Source organism: Muscardinus avellanarius (genome assembly GCF_963383645.1).
Source record: "Muscardinus avellanarius genome assembly, chromosome: 9".
Classification (NCBI taxonomy): domain Eukaryota; kingdom Metazoa; phylum Chordata; class Mammalia; order Rodentia; family Gliridae; genus Muscardinus; species Muscardinus avellanarius.
The window spans coordinates 48,763,867-48,791,155 of record NC_137795.1 but is presented as its reverse complement, the minus strand read 5'-3'; the positions used below and the strand labels follow the sequence as shown (position 1 = coordinate 48,791,155).

The following is a 27,289-nucleotide window of genomic DNA, read 5'->3' as shown; positions in this document are numbered from 1 at the left end:
TGATGCAAGTACTATAAAAAGAACATTTATGTTTTTATTTTAACTGTTAGGGTGAAATGACATGATGCTAAAATGAGATTTTGAAAATTGCTTCAATAGGGTCAGCCTGAAGGCTCTAAGCAAAATAAACAATAATGGGTTGGATACACTCGCTTGTTTATTTTCTTCTTCCAACAACCGTACTTTGAACTCTGTTTTGTCCACTAGACTTCCTGAAGAAGTCTAAGACAAATATTTTCCATTTCTCTTGTTATTCTGTGTTCAATGGCTAACTGTTAAGTGACAAATCTCAAGATTTTCCAAGTTTTGGTCAATGCAGATTTTAAAATATAGACGACTCATCTATAAAAGTTGGGAAAGCCTGGGATATTAGGCCCACTGGTCATATCCACCAGTTGGTAGATCTGGGAACATGGGGCAAATAGCACATGCACACCAGGTTTTCTTTTATAAAATGTTATTTACAATAATGTAGACTAAGGTTAGGATCACAATATTAATTATTCAGTGTCACACTAAGTTTGGTGTAGGTTAGTTATTGAGAGCACAAACGGATACTGAATTTTCCAGAGTGCTGAATAATTAATTATACCTTTGCCTTTAGAGCTTGCAAAATTGGCACTATTTTAAGTCTCAGATACTGATCCTACACTTTGGGCATGCCGCCACTAGGGGGTGGTAGTGTGCTGCTAACTTTGTTTTTAAGGCAACCGGAGTGTCTGAGTTTCAAAATGGTGACATGAAGCTGTTCCATAATATAGAATTTATAGTCTTTTAAAGTAAATATAAACTGATATTTTCTTTAAATAACAAATTTGTCTAACTAGAAATTTTTAAACTAATTACACTTGATTATGCAATTTTCTTTTTATTAAGGATCACCAATTGACTTCTATTTCCTTTAAAAGATGTGTATTTTTGTATGAAAGAAAGATTATAATGGGGCGGGAATTGGGTAAGAGCTAATTGGGTGATGTGTGCATGTATGCCTCCACCATCTTGTACTCCATTAAGATGTATGACTACAATGCACCAATTAAAATAAAAGATTATTATGCTGGGCGTGGTGGGGCACGTTTGTAATCCCAGCATTCGGGAGGCTGAGACCTGGAGGATCGCGGTTCGCGGACAGCCTCAGCCACTTAGTGAGGTCCTCTACAACTCAGTGAGACTCGGTTTCAAAATAAAGAATAAAAAATAGGGCAGGGGGTGTAGCTCAGAGGTAGAATGCCCATGGGTTCCATCCCCAGACCCGCAAAAAATAAATAAAATAAATAAATACATACATACATAAAATAAATAAAAGATTATAATTCTACCCTTATTACACCATTGTGAATAATTTCAATTTTCCTGTATCTTTTAATAAAATGATATAAAATGTATATGTATGGTTGAATCAACTTTTACTAGCAGTTAATATATTCCTACATTACCAGACCTCATAATTAATAGTTTAATAGCTATTCTCAAAGTTTTTCATTGGGCATGTATGTTACAATAAAACAATCCTAAATATTATTTGTCACATGCTGAACCTATTATATGCCAGGTACTTTATATACATTATTTATAAACTTCACAAACTTGCTAAGTAGGTATTACCCTTATCGTACGAGTAAGGAAACTGAGCAATTACTCGCTTTTCCAAAGTCACACAGTCAAGATGACACTGACATTTAAACTACACCAGAGCTCTTCCTGACTCCAGAGCATTTAGCATCGAGGTCCCTCAGGGCTGCATTATGACTTAAATATTCAATAATTTTCCAGAATTCAGATCACTTTCAATTTTAAACTTGTATAAATAACAATGAGCAAATTATAGAGCAAAACCCTTTCCCTAGAGTATCTGAACAGTAAGTTATTCTTGAGGTTGTCAATGATTCAGAAGTTCCTAATGATACCGGGGTGGAGGAGAGCTAGTTATTTGGACTTCTATTATTTAGACACTGAATAAAATGAGAGTTTATTGTGCCAACTGACAAATATCATCTGTATATTTGGATGAATAGTTTTCTCTCACTGACTTAGTTTCTTTCTTTTTATCTGGGGATGGAAATATCTACTTTTTTCCTGAGGGTAGGGTGTCAAGTGACTTTATTTCTGTACTATGTCATACTAAGCATGTTTAGCCAATGAAATACATCATCCATAATTCTTTCCTGCAATTCCATTTGGTAGAGCCATTATTTTTATTATTTTGTGGTACTGGGGATTGATCCAGGGGTACTCTATCTCTGAGCTACATTCTCAGGATTTTTTTTTTACAAAATTATTTTGAAATAGGTTCTTGGTGAGTTACTGCATACAGGCCTCAAACCTGTGATCTTCATGTCTCAGCCTCCCAAATACTTGAGATAAAAGTAGGTGCCACTGTGCCCAATTTATATTTTATGAAAATAAGCTTGTTAATTTATATCTGATATTATTTGAGAATGCAAGAAATCTGCTCAAGATAAAGCATATGTCACAAATTCAAAAGAAATTATACTAAATGTTTCTGTAAATGTGCATTTTAGGTATTCTTATTCACTGAAAGTCTCCATGACCCACCCCCTCCCTGTCTTATAGCTCAGTGAACAATTTGCCTGTCTAAATCTAAAAGGAAAGTTTTATTTTTTTCTTGGCAGGAATCCTCTGAAATTTTAAACAATTTAAATGTCAACTGACTTGTGTTCTTACCCTTTCACGAAATGTCAAGCATTCATATTCTCAATGCTAATGGACAACCACCAATTGTTTTAATTTCATTATTTTCTAGTCTGAAAGAATGCTTACAGAGCATAGAAATAGCTAACTTTCTTTTAATAGCTCTCACTGGTGAGTCTGAAACAAGTTTAGATCGAAAGAAATAAAAACAGTACTGAATTTTTCCTTTTATGAATAGGATTCACTCTACAAAACTGTTCTTCTTCAGCTCAAGATGGGTTAAAGACATGGAAATTAGACCCACTTTGAAATTACTAGAGGAGGTCATTGGTCCAACACTACAACATACAGGCACAGGCAGAAACTCCCTCAATAAAAGCCCCAAAGCTCAGAAAATTAAAACAAGAGTAAATGGGATGGCGTTAAACTAAAAAGTTTCTGCTCATCAAAGGAAACCATCAAGAGTCTGAAGATGGAGCCAGGCGTTGTGGGCTCACACTTTAGGAGGCTGAGACAGGAGGATAGAGGTGAGGCCCTTTGCAACTCAGTGAAACCTTGTTTCAAAAGAATAAAAAAAAAAGAGTCTGAAGAGAAAGCCTATGGAATGGGAGAAGATCTATACCAGATATTTCTCTGATAGAAGACTAATATATAGATTATACAAAGACTTAATGAAAAAAGTAATTTAATCAAGGAACAGGAAACTGAACTACAAAGACACTTCACAAAAGAAATACAAATGGTCAATAAATATAAGAAAAAATGTCCAACATCAATAGTGATCAGGGAAATGCAAATCAAAACTACTTTGAGATTCCATTCGACCCCAATCAGAATGGCAGTCATCAAGAAGTCAAGTACCAATAAATGCTGGTGAGGATGTAGAGAAATAGGAACTCTACTACACTGTTGGTGGGATTGCAAATTAGTACAGTTGCTATAGAGGTCAGTGTGGAGATTCCTCAGAAACCTGGGGATGGATCCACCATATGATCTGGCTATACCCCTCCTGGGTATCTTTCCAAAGGAGCCCAAATCAGAGAACTACAGTAATATACGCATACCCATTATTCACAGCAGGACCAACTCACAATAGCCAAATTTTGGAACCAACTTAGGTGTTGCCACAGATAAATTGATTACAAAACTATGGAATTATACTCAGCAATAAAGAAAAGTAAAATTTTGTCATTTGTAGGAAAATGGATGAACCCAGAGAACGTTATGTCATGTGAGATAAGCCAGTTACAGAAAGGAAGGGTAGAGCTAGGTATGGTGGCACGTGACTGTAATCTCAGAACTTGGGAGGTTAAGACTAGAGGATCACAGGTTTGAAGACAGCCTCAGCAAGTAGTGAGACTCTCATTAACCCAGTGAGACTCTGTTTCAAAAAATAAAATTGGGCTGGGGGTTTGACTCAGAGGTAGAATGCTCCTGACTTCAACCCCCAGTACCACACACACACAAAAAAAAAGACAGTGAAGGGTGATATATTTTCTCTCATATGCAGAAGCTAGAAAGTAATTGAGATACAAGAGGGACTTAGGTAATGGAAGAGAAACTCCAGCAAAGCAAGAGAGATGATCCAAAGAAGGGGAGGGGAGAGGGAGAGTGGGTGAAGGAATCTCTTCCACTGATACTATATGTACCTAGGTGGGAACACCAACGTCAGTCTCAGCATCCTGTATGGGGAAGGGGTGATGGGGAGGGAGTTGGAAGAAAGCCCACCAAGTGCTGTGTGCACGTATGTCCCAATCACTGTGAACTACATTATGATGTGAGAATATAATCCTCCAACAGAAGTATAAAAGCTAAAAAATAAAATAACTGTTTTTACTCCTTGGGTGAAAAAATAAACCCTGAAAAGACATCTCAAAACCCAGGTTGAAGCTGCGCATGGTGGCACATGCTTGTAATCCCCGCATTTGGGAGGCTGAGACTGGAGGATCGCAGTTTGCAGACAGCCACAGCTACTTAGTGAGACTTTCTGCAACTCAGTGAGACCCGGTTTCAAAATAAAGAATAAAAAATAGGACTGGGCTGGGCGTGGTGGCGCACGCTTGTAATCCCCGCGCTTGGGAGGCATAGACAGGAGGATCGCGCAGGTTCGAAGCCAGCCGCGTGCGCTGGCTTAGGAGACCCTGTTTCCAAATGAAAATGTAAAAATGGGTCTGGGAGTGTAACCCGGAGGTAGAAGGGCTTCCAGGAACCCTGGTACCACCAAAAAAAAAAAAAAAAAAAAAAAAAAATATATATATATATATATATATATATATATATATATATATACACATATATATATATATTATATATATATATATAATATATATATATATGACTGGGAATGTAGCTCAGAGTTAGAATGCCTCTGGGTTTCATCCCCAGTACTGCAAAATAAATAAATAAATAAAAATAAAAAATTAAATAAATAAATAAAAGCCCAGGTTGGTGAGTTTTTCTGAAGGCTATTCAAGCTGTTTGCTTGTCATTGTCAAATGCTATTACTTTTACAAACAGCAGACAAGCTTCTGCCACCTTAAACAGTAACATACTCTAGGAGAGATGGTTTGGCTTCCTCTCCGGTGCCCTGGCACTGCACCCAGCAGACCACGGCACAGAACCCGAGTTGCAACCATTGTGAAATTCAACCTGAACAGTGGGACTTGCCCAACCTACTTGCTGCTCCGTGGGAGGAATGTTAGAGGCTTTGGCAGTCACAGTCACCCTGCTTGCAATACATTTTTTTCAGCCTGCTAGGTGACATCTTCTAGATTTGGGCTAGTAAATGTATCTTCCAAAAGGATATAACCTTCCGCCTCAGTCCTAAGGAAGAGTCTAACAACTATGAAGGCTGATTCTGTTGGCCCTGCTGTTTCTGTATTAGGGCACAGGGTGAGCCATGGGAGACCCTCGGCCCCGGGGTCTCGATTAGAAAGCAGGGTGGGAGAAGCTCTGGCAGTGGACAAGTGATGCTTGTCAGAGTCGCTGCCACAGAGGAGGGAGGCCTTGTTTTGTGGACTGTATTGTTCTGGGCAGCTCCCGGAGCTCATGGCTTTCCCAAACATGGGAAACACAGCAGGGACCTCTGTGGCCTGAGTCATTTTTTCTACAAGTTGTGTAACGCTTTTGTTCAGGGACTGCTCACTCCAGGAATCCGGGGAAGAGCTGAGCTTGTAATGACTGGCCCTTGCCCTCACACTCCCTGTACCTACGCTTGCTTCCCAGTTCAGTGTTCTTGTTTCTATGGAAACAGCCGTGCTCCCTTCTGTCCTGGGTGCCAGGCGGGTGGAGTCCTTACCTTTTCAGTCTGTACTGATTGTGGGACTCCCGCTCCTTCACCGCATTGTATTCGTTTTGATACTTGAGCAGCTGTTCCCTCATCTTGGAGACCTCTGTGGAGATAGCGTGGGGGAAGTCGTCTGCTTGCTGCAGGTGGAACTGCTGCTTCTGGATCTGCTCCGTGAAGTCCTTGGCGTTCTGGAGCAGCTGCACCTCCGACTCCTGTGTGCTGGGTACACGGAGACAGAAATTTGTACAACAGGAAGCATCCGCCCTCCATCCCCTCGGTGGCTCCTGGGCTGGGAGGCACGCAGCACCTCCACAGCTGTGCCTCATCCTTGGGTTTAGTTCACCTCTGACATTTTGGGCCAAATGCTATACTCGGTGGTGAGGTGTGTGTGGCTCAGCTCCTGGCCTCAAGCTGCTCACATCTGGCAGAAGGGATGGATGTAACGAGGCAGCTGGAATGCCCAGTGACAGGTAGTGCCACGGGTATCTAGATCTGCACGGTGGTGGTAAGGATTAGAGTCAATGGGAATACGATATTTCCCCCAACTTTGAAGAATGACCAGAATGTCTAAGGAAGGGAGGAAATAAGGGGAGAAGAGTAGGTCCCTCAAACTGCCCCAGTAATCCTCCTTGTTTTCTTGAATTCTTGAGTTCTCTTGATGTGACTGTACGAAGTTTCTTTTCACACTTACTGAACAGAGAACTTAGAAACTTCTCTAAGCTAGGGGGTCATGGTGAGTGCCTATAATCCCAGTACACCCAGTGTTTGGAAGGCTAAAATAGGAGGATCACAGGTTCAAAGCCAGCCTCAGCAACTTAGTAAGAACCTGCTTCCAAATTAAAATAACAAAACTCAAAAGAGCTGGGGTATAGCTCAAAGTTAGAATGCCCCTGGGCTCAATACCCAGTAACAACAACAAAAAAAAAAAAAGATAGGGGGGAAAAAGGGTATAAGGAAGAGCAATTCCCCTATAAAATTTTGGGCATAAATTATTTTTACCCTATCTTTGAAGCCTAGCTAGAACTTTAAACTTCAAAATAGAGGGGATCCCTACCCCAATTATATTCTATGGCTTTGGCCCTATATGGGAAAGAGGCTAAGTATCTGGTAGAGGCAAATTCGGATAGACACAGAAATTGTGCTTGGGCAAATCCCCAGAATCTTTTAGAACTCACCAGCCTTATCAGTAGAGATGAGTCATTGTTCTCAGAAACCCTTGCCTCAGCTCCCTCCCCTCTTCAGAGGCAAGCGCTGGCCACTTCCTATGTCAAAGCCAGTACTCTCTCTTCTGATAGGTGCTCCTCACTGAGCTTCTTCACCAAGAGACATCCTTGGGTTTCAGCTCATTTGCAGAGACGCCCCATGACTTGATCAATCTCGCCTCAACTGAAGCTACTAGCTCACCCATGCTCCCAGGCTTTGATGCCAAGTTCCCAAGAGCATCCTGCGAAGCCTTCACCGCAGCAGAGTAGGTTCCAGGCACTGCTGGGTGCAGGCACCAAACAGCAGCTCTGGTGACACCACCGTACTCTCCTTTAATGGAAGCTGGAGTGTTTGTTTTGTTCTGTTTGAAGCACTGAGGATCCAACCCGGGGCCTTACTCCCTGAGGATCAAACCCAGGTTCTACCACTGAGCTACGTCCTCAGCCCTGAAGTTTTTCTCTCACGATTCATTTCCCTTGCATGCCAATATGTTCCGTGAAGTACAGTTTCCTGACCTCCTGAAAATGGTGGTCTTTAACCGTTGGGATTGTGAGATATCGGACTGTGCCTGGCTCAGCCCCAGCAGCACAAGCAGAGTCCACTCTGCACACCGTTTCCATCCTCTGCACAGCGGGCCTAGGAGGCCGTGGTGGGTGTTTGTAATAGTGAGAGGGAACCAAGGGCCAAAGGGGGGAATGTATGTAATAGGAGGGAAGTGACTGTTTCACAACACAAGCTGGGAACAGGAAGCCGTACACTGTGGCCTTGGACCTATGGTGTTATTTGTCCCTGGGCTGAGCTGTCACTCAGGGAGCTGAGCTGCGGGCCAGCAGAAGAGGAACTCAAGTCATGGCACCCTGCAAAGCCCCAGAGGCTCTAAGGGGTTAGAAACACCGTGATGCTTCTTGAATCCGCAGAGGCTTGGAGGGATGCCCTGAGATCTGCATGGGGTTTTCTCCCAGAAAAGCAGTGTGAACTATGTTTGCAAAGATGTCTCTAGATTTTTCCATGAGGGGTGAGGGTCAGGATTGGGCTGGTGCTGAGGAGGAAGAGGAGCGAGGGCTGGGAGCCCTGGAGGGGACCAGATGAAGCTGAGAATGGAGTGGGGTGTGAGTGTGTGCATCAGGACACAGCTCTGCTCTTCTCCAGCTGTTTACTCTTCCCCCATGCTCCCACCCTCAAATGACTCTGGACAACTTAAGAAATAGAGCAGTGAGTCGGGGACTGTGGCACACTCTGTAACCCCAATACTTGGGAGGCTGAGACAGGAGGATGGCAGATTTGTAGCCGCCCACTGCAACTTAGCAAGACCCTCTGACGCTTAGTGAGACCCTGCTGCAAAATAAAAAATTGGCCTGGGGGTCTAGGTCAGAGGTAGAATAGCCCTGGGTTCAAAAGGAGGAGGAGAGGAGAGGAGAGGAGAGGAGAGGAGAGGCAGTGGCCAACGGTTGGGGCTTGGGGTAAGAGGAGGGCTGGAGAATGGCAGGGGGATGGTCTCCCCCCTTAGATTTTGATGAAGATACCATGCAAAGCACGAGGCAGGATGCAGAGAGGGAGAAAGCGGCCCAAGAGTATTAAGGAACTGCAGCCGGGCAGCCTTCTCCTCCTTCCTTCATCCCTGCCCCCTCGATTCCCGGCACCCCAGCAGATGCTCGAGAACAGACTCTTGTATGGAAGCCCATTCTTCTGACCAGGATGTGGTAACAGTGAGCAGCCTGGAGCAGGAGGAAGGGGCGAGCAGGAAGGATGGGAGTCTTGGCAGGTCAGCTGGGCTGTCTTAGGATCTATCCCTCTGAGGTGAGGAGGGGGGAGGCATCCTACAGGAGTGTCAGCCAAAGCAGCTCCGGGAGTTACCACACTGGTCAGCAGCTCCCGTCCCGCCGCCTGAGAGCTGTCTCAGAATGCAGAAGCTTTCTCTTGTCAGAGGGCAGACAGGAGCGCCAGGAACAAGCCTTAATCACTGAGGGATGGAGACTGGTGGATAAACAGCCCGGTCTAGTCACCTCCCAGTTGCAGAGTTCTCTTCACAGACACTCAGAAGATCCTTCTGAGACTGTTTCCCATAGTGCAAACCGCAGACAGGCTCAGCCCCGCTGGATTCCTCCTGGATCTCACTTCCCCACAACCTCAGGATGCTCCAGCTCCATCCCTGCCTCAGAGTCTGGCTTGGGAACAAGCACAAAGCACAAAGACGGGGCCAGCTGCCAGCGAGAAATACGAATGATAGAAGATATCGCCGAGCCGGTGAATAGCATACCTCAGCACCGTGTCGTGCAGCAAGGTGTACTTGGCTTTCAGCTCTGCCATTCTGGTACCAGGAAGTTTCCCCATAGCATGCAACTAGGAAAGAGAACACGAGGTCACATTAGCTGTTGCCTTCCTTATGCCTAAGCAGGAGGTAACGTGGATGTCCCAGTATCTTATAAAATCAGTTAACCATCAGAGAGGATACATGAGTCAAGATGGCAGACTGGCATGGTGCCAGTTATCTGCAGAAAATAGTTCTAGTTCTTTCTGCTTCCAATCCCTGTTCGTGGGCAGGACTTTTCACCTTTCTAGGCTGGGATTTCTTCATCTGGGAAGTCCAAGAATTGAGCTAAATCTCTCCAGTTGTAGCAATATATTCCCAGGTTTAGCAAATAACCCAGTACAGATTGGCCGTTTGGAAATTGAGAGAAGTCAAATTATTGAACATTTAATATGAAGAACTGTTGTAAACAGTTATTTCATTCTCAAAAATATTTTGTGACATAGGGATTATTATTTCTACTTAAAACTAAACTTTAGAAGAGCTATGTAATCTGTCCAAGGTTATTAGTAAAACATTAGTTAAAACAGTCAAGATTTTAACCCAGGTGGTCCAGCTTCAAAAACCCCAGATCAGCTGGGCATGGTGGCACATGCTTGTAATTTCATTATTTAGGAGGTCGAGACAGGAGGATCGCGGTTTGCCGACAGCCTCAGCTACTTAGTGAGGCCCTCTGCAATTTAATGAGACCCTGTTTCAAAATAAAGAATAAAAAATAGGGCAGGGGGTGTCACTAGGAGGTCGAATGCCCCTGGGTTCAATCCCCAGACCCTCAAACAAACAACCCAAGATCACTCCTCTTATGTTGATGCCTTTCTCGTACTGTCAAAGAACAAGGAAATTGTCCAGTATGGAAAGAAGCATTACTTCTTTTTCATTTCTGGTAAAAGTCTGGGGTTCAATCCCCAGACCCTCAAACAAACAACCCAAGATCACTCCTCTTATGTTGATGCCTTTCTCGTACTGTCAAAGAACAAGGAAATTGTCCAGTATGGAAAGAAGCATTACTTCTTTTTCATTTCTGGTAAAAGACTTACCCTCTGAATGGCATGATAATATGGTTTATGAAATCAAAACACCAAATACTAAGATGCTACCTTATTAAAACCATAATGTAATGAGAATTTTATATTAGGTTTTACTTTTATTTATTTATTTTTTGATGGTACTGGAAACAAGAGGCTTTCTACCTCCAAGCTATACTCTCAGACATATTTTTTAAAATATATTTTATTTGGAAACAGGGTCTCACTAAGTTGCTGAGAGCCTCACTAAGTAGCTGAGGCTGGCTTCGAACCTGCGCGATCCTCCTCTCTCAGCCTCCCAAGTGTGGGGATTACAAGCATGCACCACCATGCCTAGCTTTAGGTTTTACTTTTAAACTGTTATTGACATAGTGTTAAAAACAAACAAACAAGAAACTAAAACCCAGCATGGTGGTACACACCTGTAATCCCAGTACTTGGGAGGCTGAAACAGAAGGATTACAGATTTGAGACCAGCCTTAGCAACTTAGCAAGACCTTGTTTCAAAAAAAAAAAAAAAATAGGACAGGGGGTATAGCTTAGAGGTAAAATGCCTCTGGGTTCAATCCCTAGTACCCCCCCTACAATAGGAACTTAAAAAAGGTTTTAAAATGCCCTGTCCTCCTCTCCTCCACAATTTCTCGAATCTATCCGCCTTCCTCCCTTTCCTCTGAACTCACTAGCCCAAGTCACAGCACCTCTCAGTTGGACAACACCTTCTCACTGCCTCCTTCCCAACCCTCCCGCTCTCCACACGGGGACCCCACCCATCTACTTCCCGCTGGTCCCCGGCTCCTTTCACAGCACCCTCTTCCAGTTCACAGTGTTTCTGCCACGCTGGCTGCCTGCTGTGTCCACAGACACAGGGCTCTCTTTCCTTTTCCACGGTCCCTGCATTAGCCATTCTCCACTTTTGCCTCTTCCCTCCAAAGTCCTCCTTCATGCTTAAGACCAAACATCAATTTATGAAAAGGCCCTCCTTCACTTGCGACTCTAGGTCTTCATAAAATACAACCCGTTATGCTCTGTAATGACACATATATGAGATTAAACTGTTTTTCTTTTTACTTCCCCAACTGGTTCCTAAGTCCCAAGAGGAAGAGGCCTTATTCTTCACTCTGTCATTAGCCAGACTAGAACTTCAGATGCAGTATAGCCGTTCGGTAGACTGCATTCATTAGGAAGGAAATACAAGTGACTGACAAAATGCAAAGGTCTGCGGCTACACAGGAAGGTTTCAGGTCTTTCCACCCAAATCAGGGTAGAAACCTTTGCGCTGTGCTGGACGTGGTGGTACACGCTTATAATCCCAGTACTTGGGAGGCTGAGACAGGAGGGTCAGCTACTTACCGAGGTCCTCTGCAACTTAGACCCTGTTTCAAAATAAAGAATAAAAAATAGACTGGGGTATAACTCAGAGAGAGAATGCCCCTGGTTTCCACCCCTAGTACCGCAAAAAAAAAAAAAAAGGAAACTGAGCCGGGCGTGATGGCGCACGCTTGTAATCCCCACGCTTGGGAGGCTGAGACAGGAGGATAGCACGGGTTCAAAGCCAGCCTCAGCTACTTAGTGAGGTTCTCAGCAACTTAGTGAGACCCTGTTTCCAAATAAAATGTAAAATAGGTCTGGGAGTATAGCCTGGAGGTAGAAAGCCTCTGGGTTCCACCCCTGGTACCACCACCACCAACAACAAAAAAAAAGGAAACTGTTGTACTGTGAAACCCTCTCTTCTCCTTTGTGAAAGTGCCAGAGAGCTTTCCTGAGGGGCCAGGGCTGAGTTCCAATCTCCACAGCCCTCACTCTTTTATTTGTGGGCAAAATAGTGAACAGCATCTTTAAGACCTTTGAGGAGGCTCTACCTCTCCCTATATTAAATAACTTAAAATATATTAAAATGCCACCTTAAAAATATAACTTTTTAACTGAGGCTGTTTGTAAGTTGACAGTGCTACCTTTTTTTTTTTTTTTTTTTTTTTTTTTTTTTTTTTTTTTTTTTTTTTTTTTGCGGTACTGGGGTTCCTGGAAGCCCTTCTATCTCCGGGCTACACTTCCAGACCTATTTTATATTTTTTATTTGGAAACAGGGTCTCTTAAGCCTGTTCTCCGAACTGGTCTCTGAACCAGTGCAATCCTCCTGTCTCCGCCTCCCAAGTTCGGGGATTACAAGCGTGCGCCACCACGCCCGGCCTGACAGTGCTACCTTTTATAGGCATTTATTTAAGCACTTATTTGAGTTCTGCACTTTTCTTTCTGAATTTCTGAGCCAAAGTATAACTTATTTCAGGTCTCAATCATTTTAATTTGTTTCTGAAAGGGTGTAGGCCTCAGCCATTGTTTTTTTTTTTTTAGTAAAAAAATGCATAAATGCATATGTAGACAAGTTTCTGGGAAAAGGTGAGTGTGTACGCGTATGTTTGCATGTACATGTGTGTGCTAGAAATGCTAAGGAGGGGCCAGCCTTACAGTCAGCTCCTCAGCCAGCACCTGAAGTAAGCCAGTGGTGACTTAATTATGGATTTTCATATTCCAAACCACGTACAGTATATTGTTTTATTCTTATGCTGAAAAGACACTGCCTCTCATCTACCGCTCCCTGCATAGCAAACAGAAATGATGAGACATAGGGCGTACCCTAAGGGAAATCACAGCTTGAGGAGATAGGTACAGAGAAATGACAGAATACTTCCACTGCTTCAGCAGTTTTATTGTTAGTAAATAGCTCCATGCCATGCTTTTGCCTTTAATTTAGCAATTATTTTCTGTGTATTGTAAGTTAAAGCAAATAAGTAAAATAATAAGTTACAGACCACTCTCAGAAGGCAGGACTGCTAGAAAGGTGGGTGAAGAGCTTGATGAATCCCTGCCGAAAATAACCTAAGACCCCAATTTAAAGTCTCTGGCAACTGACCTAAGGACATGCAGGAACAGTAGAGAAACATCTATTCAGTGAGAGACTGTGGCATTTGAACAATGAACGGCATCCGTCACCCCTAGCTCCATGTTAGAGAAGAAGTACTCTGGACAGCCTGCCTTGGCAGCCAGTGAAGTGCCATCTCCCTCACTTTCCTATGGCTAAAGATCTTTCCAGGTGAGTGGGCAGCCTTAGACACCCACGGCACCCATCCATCCACTCGGTGTCCTGGAAGTGCTTTACCATCCCTGCCCTACATGTCCTGCTTTACAGGAAGACTCAGGCAGGGCAAACAAGAAAGATCCGAGGCTCCCAGGTACCTAGCTTTTGCTCAGTAACAAAGAAGTTCGGATCAGGTCGGGGGCTGAGTGAGCCTGGAAGACTTGTGGCTCAGCAGGCCTGCCTATATATTATTTGAAACATAGTGTAGAATATCCATGCCCCAGAGCCTTGTCGAAAACAAATATTGCAAGAGTTAAAAGAGGAGGTTATTATCTTTGTGCTACCAAAAGATAGGCAGAGCAGCAGAAATATAACAGAACATTCAGGGTGAGAGACAGTCAAGGAGGGCCTTGCTCAAATTGCACTCAATATTGGTGAACCGGAGGCTATAGAAAAGCCAGGGCTGTGACTGTCCAAGAGCGACCACAGAGGGTACTTCTGGGCTACCTGCTTCTGAGTTAAAGGTAGAAGCAAATATGTAAACTCCCTGAACTTTGAGAATGGTCCTCATGCCATTCACAGACCCAGAGGAAAAGGATGAAAACCTATTGGCTCAGGGAACTTAAGCACAACCTCTGACCAATCAGTAGCTACACTAAGCTACACTGATCCAGGGGTAACTCCCAGGAAGTACAGATTAAAAATAACAATAAGGAAATTATATCTAAGCAGGGACATCCGTGGCTGTACACCAGGGTAGAAATATAATTCACAGGCAGTTCAGTCCACTCAGTAAAACAAGTGAACACATGAACAACAATAACAAAACAAAATGTTAATACAACAAACCAAGGGTGCTATGTTATCTAAAATGTATAATTTCAACAAAAAATTGAGACATGCAAACAAATAAGAAAATATGATTTACATTGGAAACAAATAGACAGAAACTTCCTTGGGGAGGATACAGCTGTCAGATTTAACAAATTTTTAAGAAGTTATTATAAATGTGTTTGAAGAATGAAAAGAGTATGATGACAATTCATCAAATAGGGAATATCATAAGAAAAAAATTTTAAGATGAGAAATTAAAATTATTAAGTAGAAAACTGCACTAAGAGAATTTCACTGAAGGAGTTAAGCAGTATATTTGAGCAGGCAGAAGAATTAGTGAACTTGAACACAAATAAGTAGAGATAATTTAAACAACAGAAAAAGTATGAAGACTCTCAAGTAGATCCTTACAGAAATGAAGAACAATGTAAAAAGTCTATTGACTTAGTGGAATGAGAGAACAAAGGATAAAGGGAACAGAAAAAAAAAAGTACTTGAAGAAATCACTGAAAACCTTCCAAATATGATGAAGAAATTTATATATTTAAGAGCTCAATGGATTCCAAGCAGCATAAACAAAAGTTATTCATACCCAGATATATCCTCATGAGACTACAAAAAGCCAAAGATAAAATCTTGAAAGTAAGAAAAACAAACAACTCAGTCCATTATGTACAAGGGAATCACAGATGACTTCTCATCTAAAACAATGGAGGCTAGAAAGCAGTGGGATGGCATAGTCAGAATTATGAAAGGAAAAAAAGAACCCAATCTGTCAACTAAGAATCTATACATCAAAAGTATCTTTCAACAGTAAAGGGGAAATCAGGATATTCCAAGATAAACCACAATGGAGAGAATCACTGGTGACATATCTGCCTGAAAAGGATTAAAGCAAGTTCTTCATGTTAGAAGGAGGTGACATCAGATAATAACTCAAACCTACATGCAAAAACAAAAATATATAACCAGTCAAACGAAAACACATACACAAAAGTTGGACACAGATGTTTATAGAACCATCATTTATAACAGTGAAATAAGGAAGCAACCTAAATGTCCATCAATGGATTAAAGAACAGACTGTTGCATATGTTTACGATACTCCGCCATAAAGAGAATAGAATCTTGATACAAGCTACAACATGGATGAACCTTGAAATCATTATGGTTAAATGAAAGAGGCCAACACAAGAGGCCTCATTTTGTTCCATTTATATGAAATATTCAGAATAGGTAAGTCTATAGAAACAGAAAGTAGCGGTTGCCTACAAATATGGTGGCTGGGGAGAGTACAAGATTTACTTTTGGTGTAATAGAAATACCCCAACATTAGAACATGGTGATGATATGACTATGTATATACTAAAGATCACTGAAAACACTTAAAAAGAAATCTTGTGATTTGTATGGTATAACACAATAAAAATTCAAATGTAAATTATGTTAGAAATAAAGATTTTCAGTGTAAAAGATAAGCAATTATATAATCAAAGAAATTAGTGAAAACACTGTAAAGTTAAAATTCAATTTGCAAATAAACTAATGATTTTTTTTAAATTCCACTAAGATAATCTAGAAACAATGCCACATCAGTAACAATTAGCAGCTCCGAACACCCACATGGTGGTCTTTAATGTCATTTACCACTGAAAGAAACCAGCAAGTATCAGAGAAATGGCTGGTTTCAGGTCCACTGTAAGGAAGATGAGACATCTTGGGCCACTGACAAGTACTATGTGTAGAAATGATCTTTACATAGGAGGATGTGAATGTACGGAGATCAAGAAGGTTAAGAACTAAGACGTTAAAGCAGTGTTTTATGGGTGGTAAATATGTGTTACTTTTGTTTATATTTTTGTTTGCCTATATTTTCTAATATTCTTTGCAATGCATAGGTGCTTCTGTTAATAACAAAAGGTTATTAAGCTGGGCAATGTGGCATGCCTGTAATCCCAGTACTTGGGAGACTAAGACAGGGGGATTGCAGGTTTGAGGCAGCCTCAACAAAATAGTGAGACCCTCACCCTTAGCAACTTAGACCCTGTTTCAAAAAAAAAAAAAAAAAAGGACTAGGGGGTATAACTTGGAGGTAGAATGTCCCTGGGTTTGATTCTTAGTAGTAGTGGTAGTAGTAGTAGTGGTAATAATAATAATAATAATAATAATAATAATAATAATAATAATAATACAAGCTGGTGCGGTGGCACACATTTGTAATCCCAGCATTCTAGAGGCTGAGACCAGAGGATCCGCGGACAGCCTCAGCTATGTAGTGAGGCCCTTTGCAACTCAGTGAGTCCCTGTATCAAAAGACTAAAAAATAGGGCTGGGGGTGTAGCTCGGAGGTACAATACCCCCGGGTTCCATCCCCAGTACTGCAAAATAAAATAATAATAATAATAATAATAATAATAATAATAAACTATTGAAGATATGCTTGGATTTGAAAGGCTGAGACAAGATGAACATAGGCTTGAGACCAGAGTATAAAAATGTATCAAGATGCTGTTTCAAAAGAATAGAAAAAAATAGAAAAATATAAATATAAAAGAGTGTAGTTCAGTGATAGAACATCCCTGGGTTCAATCCCCAGCATCAAAAAAATAAAATAAGAAAAGGCTTGTAAATGATTGCTTTACACAAGAAGATACTATCAGAGCAGAACTTTGAGCTGGATTGGCAGATACAACCATCCTGTGGTTCCTGACGCCCAGCTCTATGTCCGCTAGACGGAGTCCCTTTTTTAACACAAGGGTTTAAGGTCTAATGGCAGGTGGGCCAGCAGTGCAGGTTGGCATGTTTTCTGGCCACAAGAAAAGCAGAGCATCTGAAGAGGTTTCCTTTTCTGTTTGTTGTCTCCATCACTCCCCTGGCCTTTGATGCCGCGGGGATCTATGAAGGCAGCCGACCAGGCAACACACCTGTTTAGTCTTTGCAGAGAAGTATAAGTCACAGATGTTTAAGAAGAAGGCTGGTAAGTTTTCTGTTGTTTTGGTTTTCTCTGCTAGAGGCATATCTCTCATAAACAGAAAGCAAGAAGATCAAACTGAAAAGCTGATTTTCCTTCTTATAAAATGAAAAAATTATGATCTGGACATTAACATTCATAAGTGGTTCGTGTGCAAAGTTGCAAATGGTCTCTTTATGCAGGCCGGCCTCAGGTAGAAACTTTAGGTAGCTCCGGTAGATTGAAATTCTTCTCTTGTACACAGCATAGACACGAAATAAATGGTTGCGTTTTCATACTGCATGATACAAGTGGGTACAGAAAGCAAGCCCGTCATGTTCTAAGAATGCAGAGTCTAGGAAAGACAGCATAAAGGCCAGTCTTTAATTGTCAAAGGGTATACACAATGAAAGGTTAGACATAAAGTCATAAGTTCATGAATACGATTTCACAGTAGATACTAGTGTTGCGGAATGGCCTGTTGGTAACTGTGAGTGGAAGGAAACATTTACACTAGAGACAAAGTTTAACAAGAGTTCATGATTCATGGATGGCATGGAACAATATGGAAAAAATCCCCAAAATTGAAATTCTAGGACATTCCAAGGAAAGGAACAGCTCAGTAAGAGCTTTTACTAAGTTATCTGGGAGAGGGTCCGCATGAGGAAACAATTAGGTGTTTGTGTGGGTGTGTGCTGGGAACCTGGGTGTGTCCAGGAGGCGTGGGTATCAGCTTGCCCTCTTCTGTCCTCTTTGACATTATCTACTTTGTCAGCTTCATTTAGGATTTAGCATGAACTTGAAAGCATAAGCGCTTACTGCCTTCATTTTCCTCTCTCCCTCTCCTCTCCCTGTGAGAAATAAACAGCACAGCTATTTTAAAATGTTTTCCAAATGCAAGTGAGCTGTCAACACTACTTCACTGTTTTGACATTTCCCTTAGTTGTGATGTCAACCTTTAGCTTTTTCACACACCCAACTCAGGCACCAGGAAATATTAGGCTACCTGAATCACCCTGATATCAACAGATCTGCTTATCTATGATGCTTCCCCTGCTAACTTCTTTCCCCACTCTTAACAGTTAAGTATTCTTTTCCTCTTGGTTAAGGCCAACCCATTCACCTGTGCCCTCAAATGTGAACTCTCCCACCTCTTCCTGTGCATTCTGTCATCAGCTGTAGTATCTCTCCTCTCTAATCTCTACTTCTCCCATGTTACTGGCTCCACACAGCATAGTCCTCAAGTTCATGACAAGTGGACTTTGGTATCAATTCCAGCTCTGCTACTTTTTAACTATGTAACTCAGAGTAATAGTTAACTAATCCATGCCTCAGTTTATTCAGTTGTAAAAGAGAAAAATAGTCCCTATGAGACTAGAAGACTAATATATGTATAAAAAACAAATGAGAGCTTAACCAGTGTTGGCTATTTTATTGTTATCATTATCTTCATCTTAAAAATTTATCTTTCTCATTTAAAAAACAAATGAACAAGCCAGGAGCACTGTTGCTTTACCTGTAATCCCAGCTACTCTGGAGGCTGAGGCAAGAGGATTGCAAGTTTGAGGCCAGCCTAAGCAACTTAAGTGAGAACTTGTCTGAGAATAAAATAAAAAGGGTTGAAGACTTCACTCAGGGGTAGAGCACTTGCCTGTGTATGCACAAGAGCCTGGGTTCAACCCTCAGTACTACAAAAATAAAACAAAAGCACCCTAGATGTTGTGTTCTCATCAAACTACCCCTTCATTTTGCTCCTCATTTCAGTTCTTCTCACTGTTAAGTTAGTTGGTAATGGTTTGGTCCTTTCAAGGTTTGCTTTTAGCCTTTGTTTAGGAGATGCAGAACAATCTTTTGTGCATGGACACTCTGGTCCTATTGCTGATGGGATAACCTTTTCTTCAGTCCCATGGTGCAGGGAGGTTTCTGTTCTGGTTGGGGGAAAACAAACTTTTCCTGGCCCTGGGGGAGCTCCACTTCCTGGGCGTTCCTCCCTAGCCCACACAGTAGCCCCACACGCATGCTCTGACACTCGGGCTGCAGGGAAGCCCTCTGTACATGTCTGGCGCTCTCTCCTTGTGAAGCTCTCTCTCCTCTTCTCTCCTCACCTACGTAATTTAGACGACTTGGCCTCTATGACCACTAGACTGTCTCCCCAAATCATCAACAAGACCACCTGCCTCGGCTAGGTTTCCCTCTCTATGCTGTAACCTGCAAATTCTCTCCAGAAAGTGAAATGGGCAGATGTAGATGTCTCCTCAGTGATTTCCCCTCTACCCAGGCACCCCTGACTTGTGCTGTCTGCTGTCCAAAGCCTTCAAAGTGAATGCTTCATATAATCTGATTTATTTTTTAGTTGTTTAAGGTAGGAGGTAAATCTGGTTCTTGTTACTCCATATTGGTTGCCAATGCAGGCCCAGTAACCTTTTTGTGTATATATATTTTTGTTGTTTTGGTTTTGGTTTAGTACTGGGGATTGAACTCCTAAGGCATTCTACCTCTGAGCTATACTGCCAGCCCCCCTTTTTTTTTAATTTTTGGTACTGGGGATGGAACCCAGGAGTATTCTACCTCCAAGCTATACTCCCAGCCTATTTTTTATTCTTTATTTTTTGAAACAGGGTCTCACTAAGTTGCAAATGGCCTAAGTAGCTGAGGCTGTCTGTGAACCATGATCCTCCTGTCTCAGCCTCCCAAATGCTGGACTTACAAGCATGTGCCACCACGCCTGGCTACTACCAACCCTTTTTGTTTTGTTTTGTTTTGTTTTTCAGTACTGGTGATGGAACCCCAGGGTCATTCTATCTCCAAGCTACACCCCTAGCCCTGTATTTTTCTTTATTTTGAAACAGGGTCTAAGTTGCAGAGGGCCTCATTAAATAACTAAGGCTGGCTGTGAACCTGCGATCCTCCTGTCTCAACCTCCCAAGTACTGGTATTACAAGCGTGTACCACCATACCTGGCTCAATTCTCTAAGTTTCTGAAGCTGGCCTTGAACCTGCGATCCTCTCATCTTAGTCTTCCAAGTATATGTGCCACTGCCTTGCTCCCAGAAACCTTTTAATTATTACCTTCAAGTTTCATTTTTCTGGCCTTACCTTGGGGATAAGTTTTGTGATATATGTTACTACTGACCTATTATAGCTCACCAGCTCTGGAACTCTCTCCTATTTCTGTGATACACAGATACGCACTGTGTGTGTGTGTGTGTGGTATGGGGATGGAACTCATTCTACTTCTGAGCTACACCCCAGCCTGCTTTCTTTCCTTCCTTCCTTTCTTCCTCCCTCCCTCTCTCCCTTTCTTTTTTTCTTTCTTCACTGGGGATGCAACTCAGGGGCATTGTATCTCTGAGCTATACCCCCAGTCCTATTTTTTTTTTATTTTTTATTTTGAAACAGTGTCTCACTAAGTTGCAGAGAGCCTAAGTATCTGAGGCTGGCCACAAACCTTGATCCTCCCTATTTCAGCCTCCCAAATGCTGGGATTACAAGTGTGTGCCACCACACCTGGCCTGATGCACACTTATATAGTCTTTCTTATCTTCTTGTGTGGCCTTCCCTTTAAAAGTTAGTGTTTTTCAGGATTCCGCCCTCATCCCTTTTCTCTTTTTAAATTATTTACTTTCCCTCAATCTTTTGCTCTCATAATCTGAACTATCAACTCCATGCTGATGATTTCTCTAGAGAGAGAGGTCTGAAGGACAAATGTGCTAAAACAAGCCAGGAGTTTATCTGAGCGGGGGCCAGGTAAGACATGCACAGTGGCTAGAGAATCATAAACACCTCTAGATTCTGTGCCTGGAATGCATGGCATTGTTTAAACAAGTCAGCATCAATTTTCAGGCACTATCTTTGTATTGTGGGCATTTCATCTATAGATTCTGGGGAATTACATTTTGATACTTTCATAGGATGATCAGTCTACAATGCGTTGTGCACAGATCCTCATCACTTCTGAGCGTGGCAAGAGTCAGCTTTCCTGGCTTTAGCTCTCTTCCTCCCCGAATCCGTCCTAGATGCTACCAGCGGAGAGATCTTTCCAAACACAATTTTTATCTTTCTTAAAACCCTTCAAAGGATCCTGTCACTTTCTAGGTGAAGCCTCCGCTCCTTGGCACAGTGTATGGCAGTCTTAGCTATCCAGCAGCCGCTGCCCTCTCCAAATCTGTCTCTTTCCCTAATCTCCTATGACCAACTGGCTCTGTGATACCAGTTATAGAGTTCATGTGGCAAGTAGAAGAATTCTACTCGAAAGATGCCCATGTCCGGATCCCTGGGACATGTGCCTATGGAACTAAACAAGGCAAAGAGGTTTCTGCAGATGTGATTCAGAGGATGGCTCTTGAGATAGGGAGATGGTCACAGATTGTCTGGATGGGCGCCGTCTAACCACATCAGTCATCAGAAGCACCGGCTCTTTCCTGGCTGAGTCAGAGAGGTGAGGAGGAAGGAGGAGGAAAGGTCTGAGATGAAGGAAGATTTTGAGCCACCATTGCTGGCTTTGAATATGGAAGAAGATGGACAAGAGCCAAGGAATACAGGTGGTCTTTAGAGGCTGGAAAAAGATGAGGACCCAGAAGCTATCCTAGAACCACACTGAAGAATGCAGCCAGCCAGGTGAGGTGGTACACAGCTGTAATCCCAGTACATGGGAGGCTGAGAGAGGAGGATCACAGGTTCACAGCCAGCTTTAGTGACTTAATGAGGACCTCAGCAAATTAGTGAGACTCTGTTTCAAAATAAAACGCAAAATAAGACTGGGTTAGATTTCCAGGGGGGAAAATGATCTTATCCGGGATTTCTGACTATAGAATTATAAGATGATGAAATTGTGTTTAAGCCACTAAGTTTTTAGTGATTTGTTATGACAGCAATAGAAAACTAATTCAGTCCCTAAACTGCATCATGACTTTGCATGTTATATTCCTTCAGCTATAATTTTTTCTACTTTTTTGGATGCACTATAATCATACATTATGATGAAGTTCAGGGTCAAAGAGACCCACACGGATGCAGCACTCGGTGAGCTTCCCCTGGTTCCCACCCTGCTCCATTCTCTCCCGGTACACGCCATTTAGATGGGCACTGATAGATTTGTGTGTGTACTCATATTCTTCCTTTAAAATATCTCAGTGGTCACTGCTTGCAGCTTTTTCAAGTGACACCTTTAGGCAGAATTTATTACTTCTCTCTACTGCTTCTGTATTTTTAGATGCATCTGTTATTGTCCACACCATACACTGTTACTGACTTATTTTTAAACCTAAGACCATGCACTCTTTGATGACAGGATCTTTGCAGCATTTATCTTTTAGCACATAGCTTGGCATCTTGCATTCGTAATTTTCATTACACTGTTGTTGATTTAACCTTATTTATACCCAGTGATATGCTTAGAGAAGCTCATGTTCCTTTGGTCACTACCATTCCAATGCATCTGTCACAGAAGGTAAATGTAAGAGGAGGAACAAATGTGGCCTGAGCACAGGCTGGAAGAGCAGAGAAGGTGCCTCTCTTCTCCTCTCCTCTCCTCCCCTCCCCTCCCCTCATGTACTGGCCAGGCCCTCAGGATGAGCAGAGCGATCTGGGACTGTTCTCACACCACAGCTGTCTTGTTCCTCCTTTGGTGGCCTGCCACAGGAATGTGAGGGGGAGACCAGACAGGCAAACAGGACCTCCCAAGAGTCAAGGTATCAAATGCAACAGACATTGCGGGTGGGTAATGCAGGTGGCCAGCTACATGTATGACTTCAAAGTCACAGTCATTTAAAATAAACACACAGCCCAATAAATTAAAGGCATGCATAAGCACATATATGTCAATAAGTGTCGTTTCTTTTAAAACACATTCGTTCTGATAAAACTGTAATTATTTAGAGGGTTTTTTTTGGTTTTTTTTTTGGGGGGGTACTGGGGATGGAACCCAGGGGCATTCTACCTTTGAGCGACACCCTCAGCCCTATTTTTTATTCTTGTTTTTGAAACAGGGTCTCACTGAGTTGCAAAGGGCCTAAGTAGCTGAGGCTGGCTGAGAACTGCAATCCTCCTGTCTCTGCCTCCCGAATGCTGGGATTACAAGCGTATTCAGAGTTTTTACAATCATTTAAGCCTTGGCTAAAATATCTCTACTCCAAAGATCCTGGGGAAGATGGCGACAGGCTGTGAGCCCGAGGCAGGAGACGAGCCAGGCTGGATCCCAGAAGTCCTTTAAGAACCTCAAAGGGTGAACCAATGATTAATAGCAAAAGCCTAACAGGACCAGAGCCATGAAGGGCAGTCACATAGGGTCAGAACATAACCAAGGGCAGAAAATGGAGCCAAGAAAAACCCGAGAATGATTAAAGTCACAATGTAGGAGTCAGAAGAATTGGGGTGGAGGCTTGAGGCAGCATGGGCCCCAGAAAGAATTCTGTTGGTGTGACTCTGACCAGTCAGCTGTTGGTCCTTCAGATGCAGAGGCTGCGCCTCCCATGCCTGTCAGGGTCTTCGGTGGGTTTAGGCAGCAAGAAACCTCAAATGGAACCAGGGCCCTCAGAAACCACATCATTTCTCACACAAGGTCCACAAGTATATGAAGATGTTCACAGCTGGTCATCTGTCTCTTTGTTAATCGTAGATAAAAGTCCCTGCCCTGGCTTTGTTTTAGGGGGCTGTTACTTTACACATGGATGAGCCCAGTAGGCTGAATAGATTAGACACCTAGCTTTTCAGAGTCCTTTTGTGTCTGTTAGTGTGTACCCCCATCTAGACTGTGAGGGCTTCAGGTAGAGGACATAGGTGCTCCCCAGTGATTTTCCTGGATCATCAACACAATGTATTTACCACAAGGCATCTCAGAGTGCAGTTTGCCCTCCTAGCAGGCAGATTGTGATGGGCAAGGATACCAGTCACTGCTAATCACAGATGTGTTCTTTAGAAAAGAATACAAAGTCGGGTGCAGTGGTGCCCACCTGTAATCTCAATACTTGAGAGATTGAGACAGGAAGATCACGGGTCTGAGGCCACACTTTGCAACTTAGCAAGACACTGGTTTAAAATAAAAAATAAAAAGGGCTGGGGGGTCTATCTCAGAGGTAGAATCCCCAGGACACACACACAAAGGACAACAACCAAAAGTTATAATTTCAACTTCCCATTGATACCATAAAATGGAACTTGGGAACAGACTATGGAGATGTTTGAGTTTCACTCTCGCTAATCCGCTAGTCAGGGGGCTTTAAATCCTGGCAACATACTTGAATCAGCCATTCACTCTTCATTTAATTTCTTTTTTTTTTGAAGATTTAAAGGAGTTTATTAAAAAGATAGAAATACAGAAGACAGTTACAGCCCTGTGCCATTCAAGAGGGGCATGGGGGGGGGGAGGTTCGAACAAATTCACCAAAGTACAAAACACAGAACAGACTTTTGTACACATGACCTCCATCTTGTTCACGTAATTCTGATGTAGTTAATTTCTTACCAAGTGTTTTCTCCTTGAATCTACTGCAAATGGAATTTTTTCCCTCAATTTCATTTTTTGGATAATTTATTGCTAGTGTGTAGAAGCCATTCTGTTTTGTTTGCCAAAATTATTTACTTCTGTAAATAGAGGCCAATCTCAGAACTCTGATATGCGCCTTTTCATCACATCTGTAAATGTATGTTTGGAGTAGAATATCATGACTTTTGTTCACCTGATGTATCCTGAAGCTTCTAGACTGCTGCCTGACACTAAGGTACTCAAAAATACTTAACAAGTGGGGCCCTTTTGATCTCATGCACTCTTCAGTGAGAGCACTTATTCCATGATGAAATCATGCTCACATGTCTGTCCCCACCTGAGGCAGAGATCACTTTGGTGTCTGAAGAGCCTTGCCTGGTACACAGCACATTGAGTGCTTGGCACACATTTGAAAAATCCATTAGTATACGGCAGGGGTAGAAGGTGTCATGAAGGGTCAAGCACGTCACTGACGGAAATCTCAATGCATCACTTTTTTCTTTCCATATGCACAAGTGAATTGGGCCAAAATAATCATCAAGTGAATTACTGGAAGATTTTTTTTTTGGGGGGGCGGGTCTGGGGGTGGAACCCAGGGGCATTCGACCTCCGAGCTACACGCCCTATTTTTTTTTTACACGCTCTATTTTTTATTCTTTATTTTGAAACCGGGTCTCCCTGAGTTGCAGAGGGCCTCGCTAGGTAGCTGAGGCTGTCTGCGAACCGCGATCCTCCGTTCTCAGCCTCCCAAATGCTGGGATTACTAGCGTGTGCCACCACGCCTGGCTGGAAGATATTTTTAAAAAATCAGTCATAGAAGCAACATGAGCAGTTTACAGGGTGTGTGCAAAGGGAAAAGGACTTCAATTTGTTATTGACTGCAAGAAATTTATGAGTTGGTTGATAGTGTGTGAAATATAGACTCCCTATACAGTTTAGAGTAGAATATTCAGGTGGTATTTTTTTCTGGTCTGGGGATGGAACCCAGGGGCATTCGACCTCCAAGCTGCACCTCTGCCCTATTTTTTATTCTTCATTTTGAAACAGGGTTTAAGTACCCAAGGCTGTCAGTGAACCACGATCCTCTGGTCTCAGCCTCCCAAATGCTGGGATCTCTATTCAGAGCTCACCCAGCTCTATTCAGAGCCTTTGAATGGAATATTTATTTATTTATAGTTTTTTGTGGTACTGGGGGTGGAGCCCAGGGGCTTTTCTACCTCCAGGCTGTATTCCCAGACCTATTTTATATTTTATTTGGAAACCGGGTCTCACTAAGTTTCTGAGAGCCTCACAAAGTAGCTGAGGCTGGCTTTGAACCTGTGTGATCCTCCTGTCTCAGCCTCCCAAGCATGCGCCACCATGCCTGGTGAATGGAATATTTAATCAGACATTGTTTCCTGATGGCTTGCTATCCAGGGACAGTCCTCAACCTGATCTACCTCTGCTGGATACATAACTAAGCTCATAGTTATCATTATAATTTACATTAATAGAGGAGTAGGTCACACTTAAGTATTAAAAAGATTAAAACTCCTGAGTAAAGCAGAAAAATCCAATACCTAAATATTTCCATCCTAGCAAACACTTCTTAGAGGGCAAGATAACAATTTTTAATAACGCAATGGATATTATAAAGTGTTACATCTAAACCTAAGATTAAATACTTAGAATATTTATATACTAATATGAGCCAGTTAGTTCCCTTATGAATTTCTTTAAATGCTGTAATGGACTTGTAACAGAAATAACTATTACCCATGGTAGTTACGTAACAGATTATCCTAGAATTATCTCATAAAGGGGTAAGATATTCCAACATTAAACTGTTTTCCAAAAAATTTGTTTTTTATGATACTATTTAGAAATAGTTCTTTAGCTTAGTTTCTGAAAATGCAAAGAAAACCATATAATATCACTAAGTATAATTTTAACTTTTTAAACTTGATACTAACTTTGGTACTCAAACAAAATAAATTAAAAATTAAAAAGTAGATTCTAACAAACATTTCTCCAAACACAGCTGTTTCTAGTTCACTAAGTTGACAATTAAAAACTATTTTAATGTGTTTTTTGGCAAACATAATAGCTTAATTTTGTGGAAATGCCACATTTCCAGTTATTACTGATTGATTGTAATAGTTTAAGGGTACATAACAATTTCTATAGGTTTCTACATCATAAAATACAGCATTTAAATCTTTTAAAATACTTTAGCCCTTAATCAATGTCATAATAGCAATATTTTGTGCCAGAGATTCTAAACTAGCAACAATATAAATACACCCTGTCGATGTTTTCAGCATGCAGTTAAAAATGGAAAAATTTATTGGTAACATTTAAAAATTCATAATTTTTTTGTAAAAAACTTGACTTTTCAGCTGCAGTTAAAAATTATTAAATTTGATTACAGTTCATCAATTGGTATTTAAGAGTGGCTTTCATAGGTACTAAAGAGGCTGCCCCTTTTCTACT

At 41.9% G+C, this 27,289-nt stretch overlaps 1 protein-coding gene across 1 annotated transcript in view; it reads right to left on the bottom strand.

The window, feature by feature from the left end:
• Positions 1 to 27,289, bottom strand: part of CCDC146 (coiled-coil domain containing 146) — a gene marked incomplete at both ends in the record, with an annotated part of 131,363 nt that overhangs the window by 40,155 nt on the left and 63,919 nt on the right. Inside the window, 2 exons of the mRNA XM_080701051.1 lie at positions 5,951 to 6,160; positions 9,402 to 9,484. Of these exons, the coding sequence (XP_080557177.1) occupies positions 5,951 to 6,160; positions 9,402 to 9,484 (293 nt within the window). The remainder of the gene's footprint in view (positions 1 to 5,950; positions 6,161 to 9,401; positions 9,485 to 27,289) is intronic.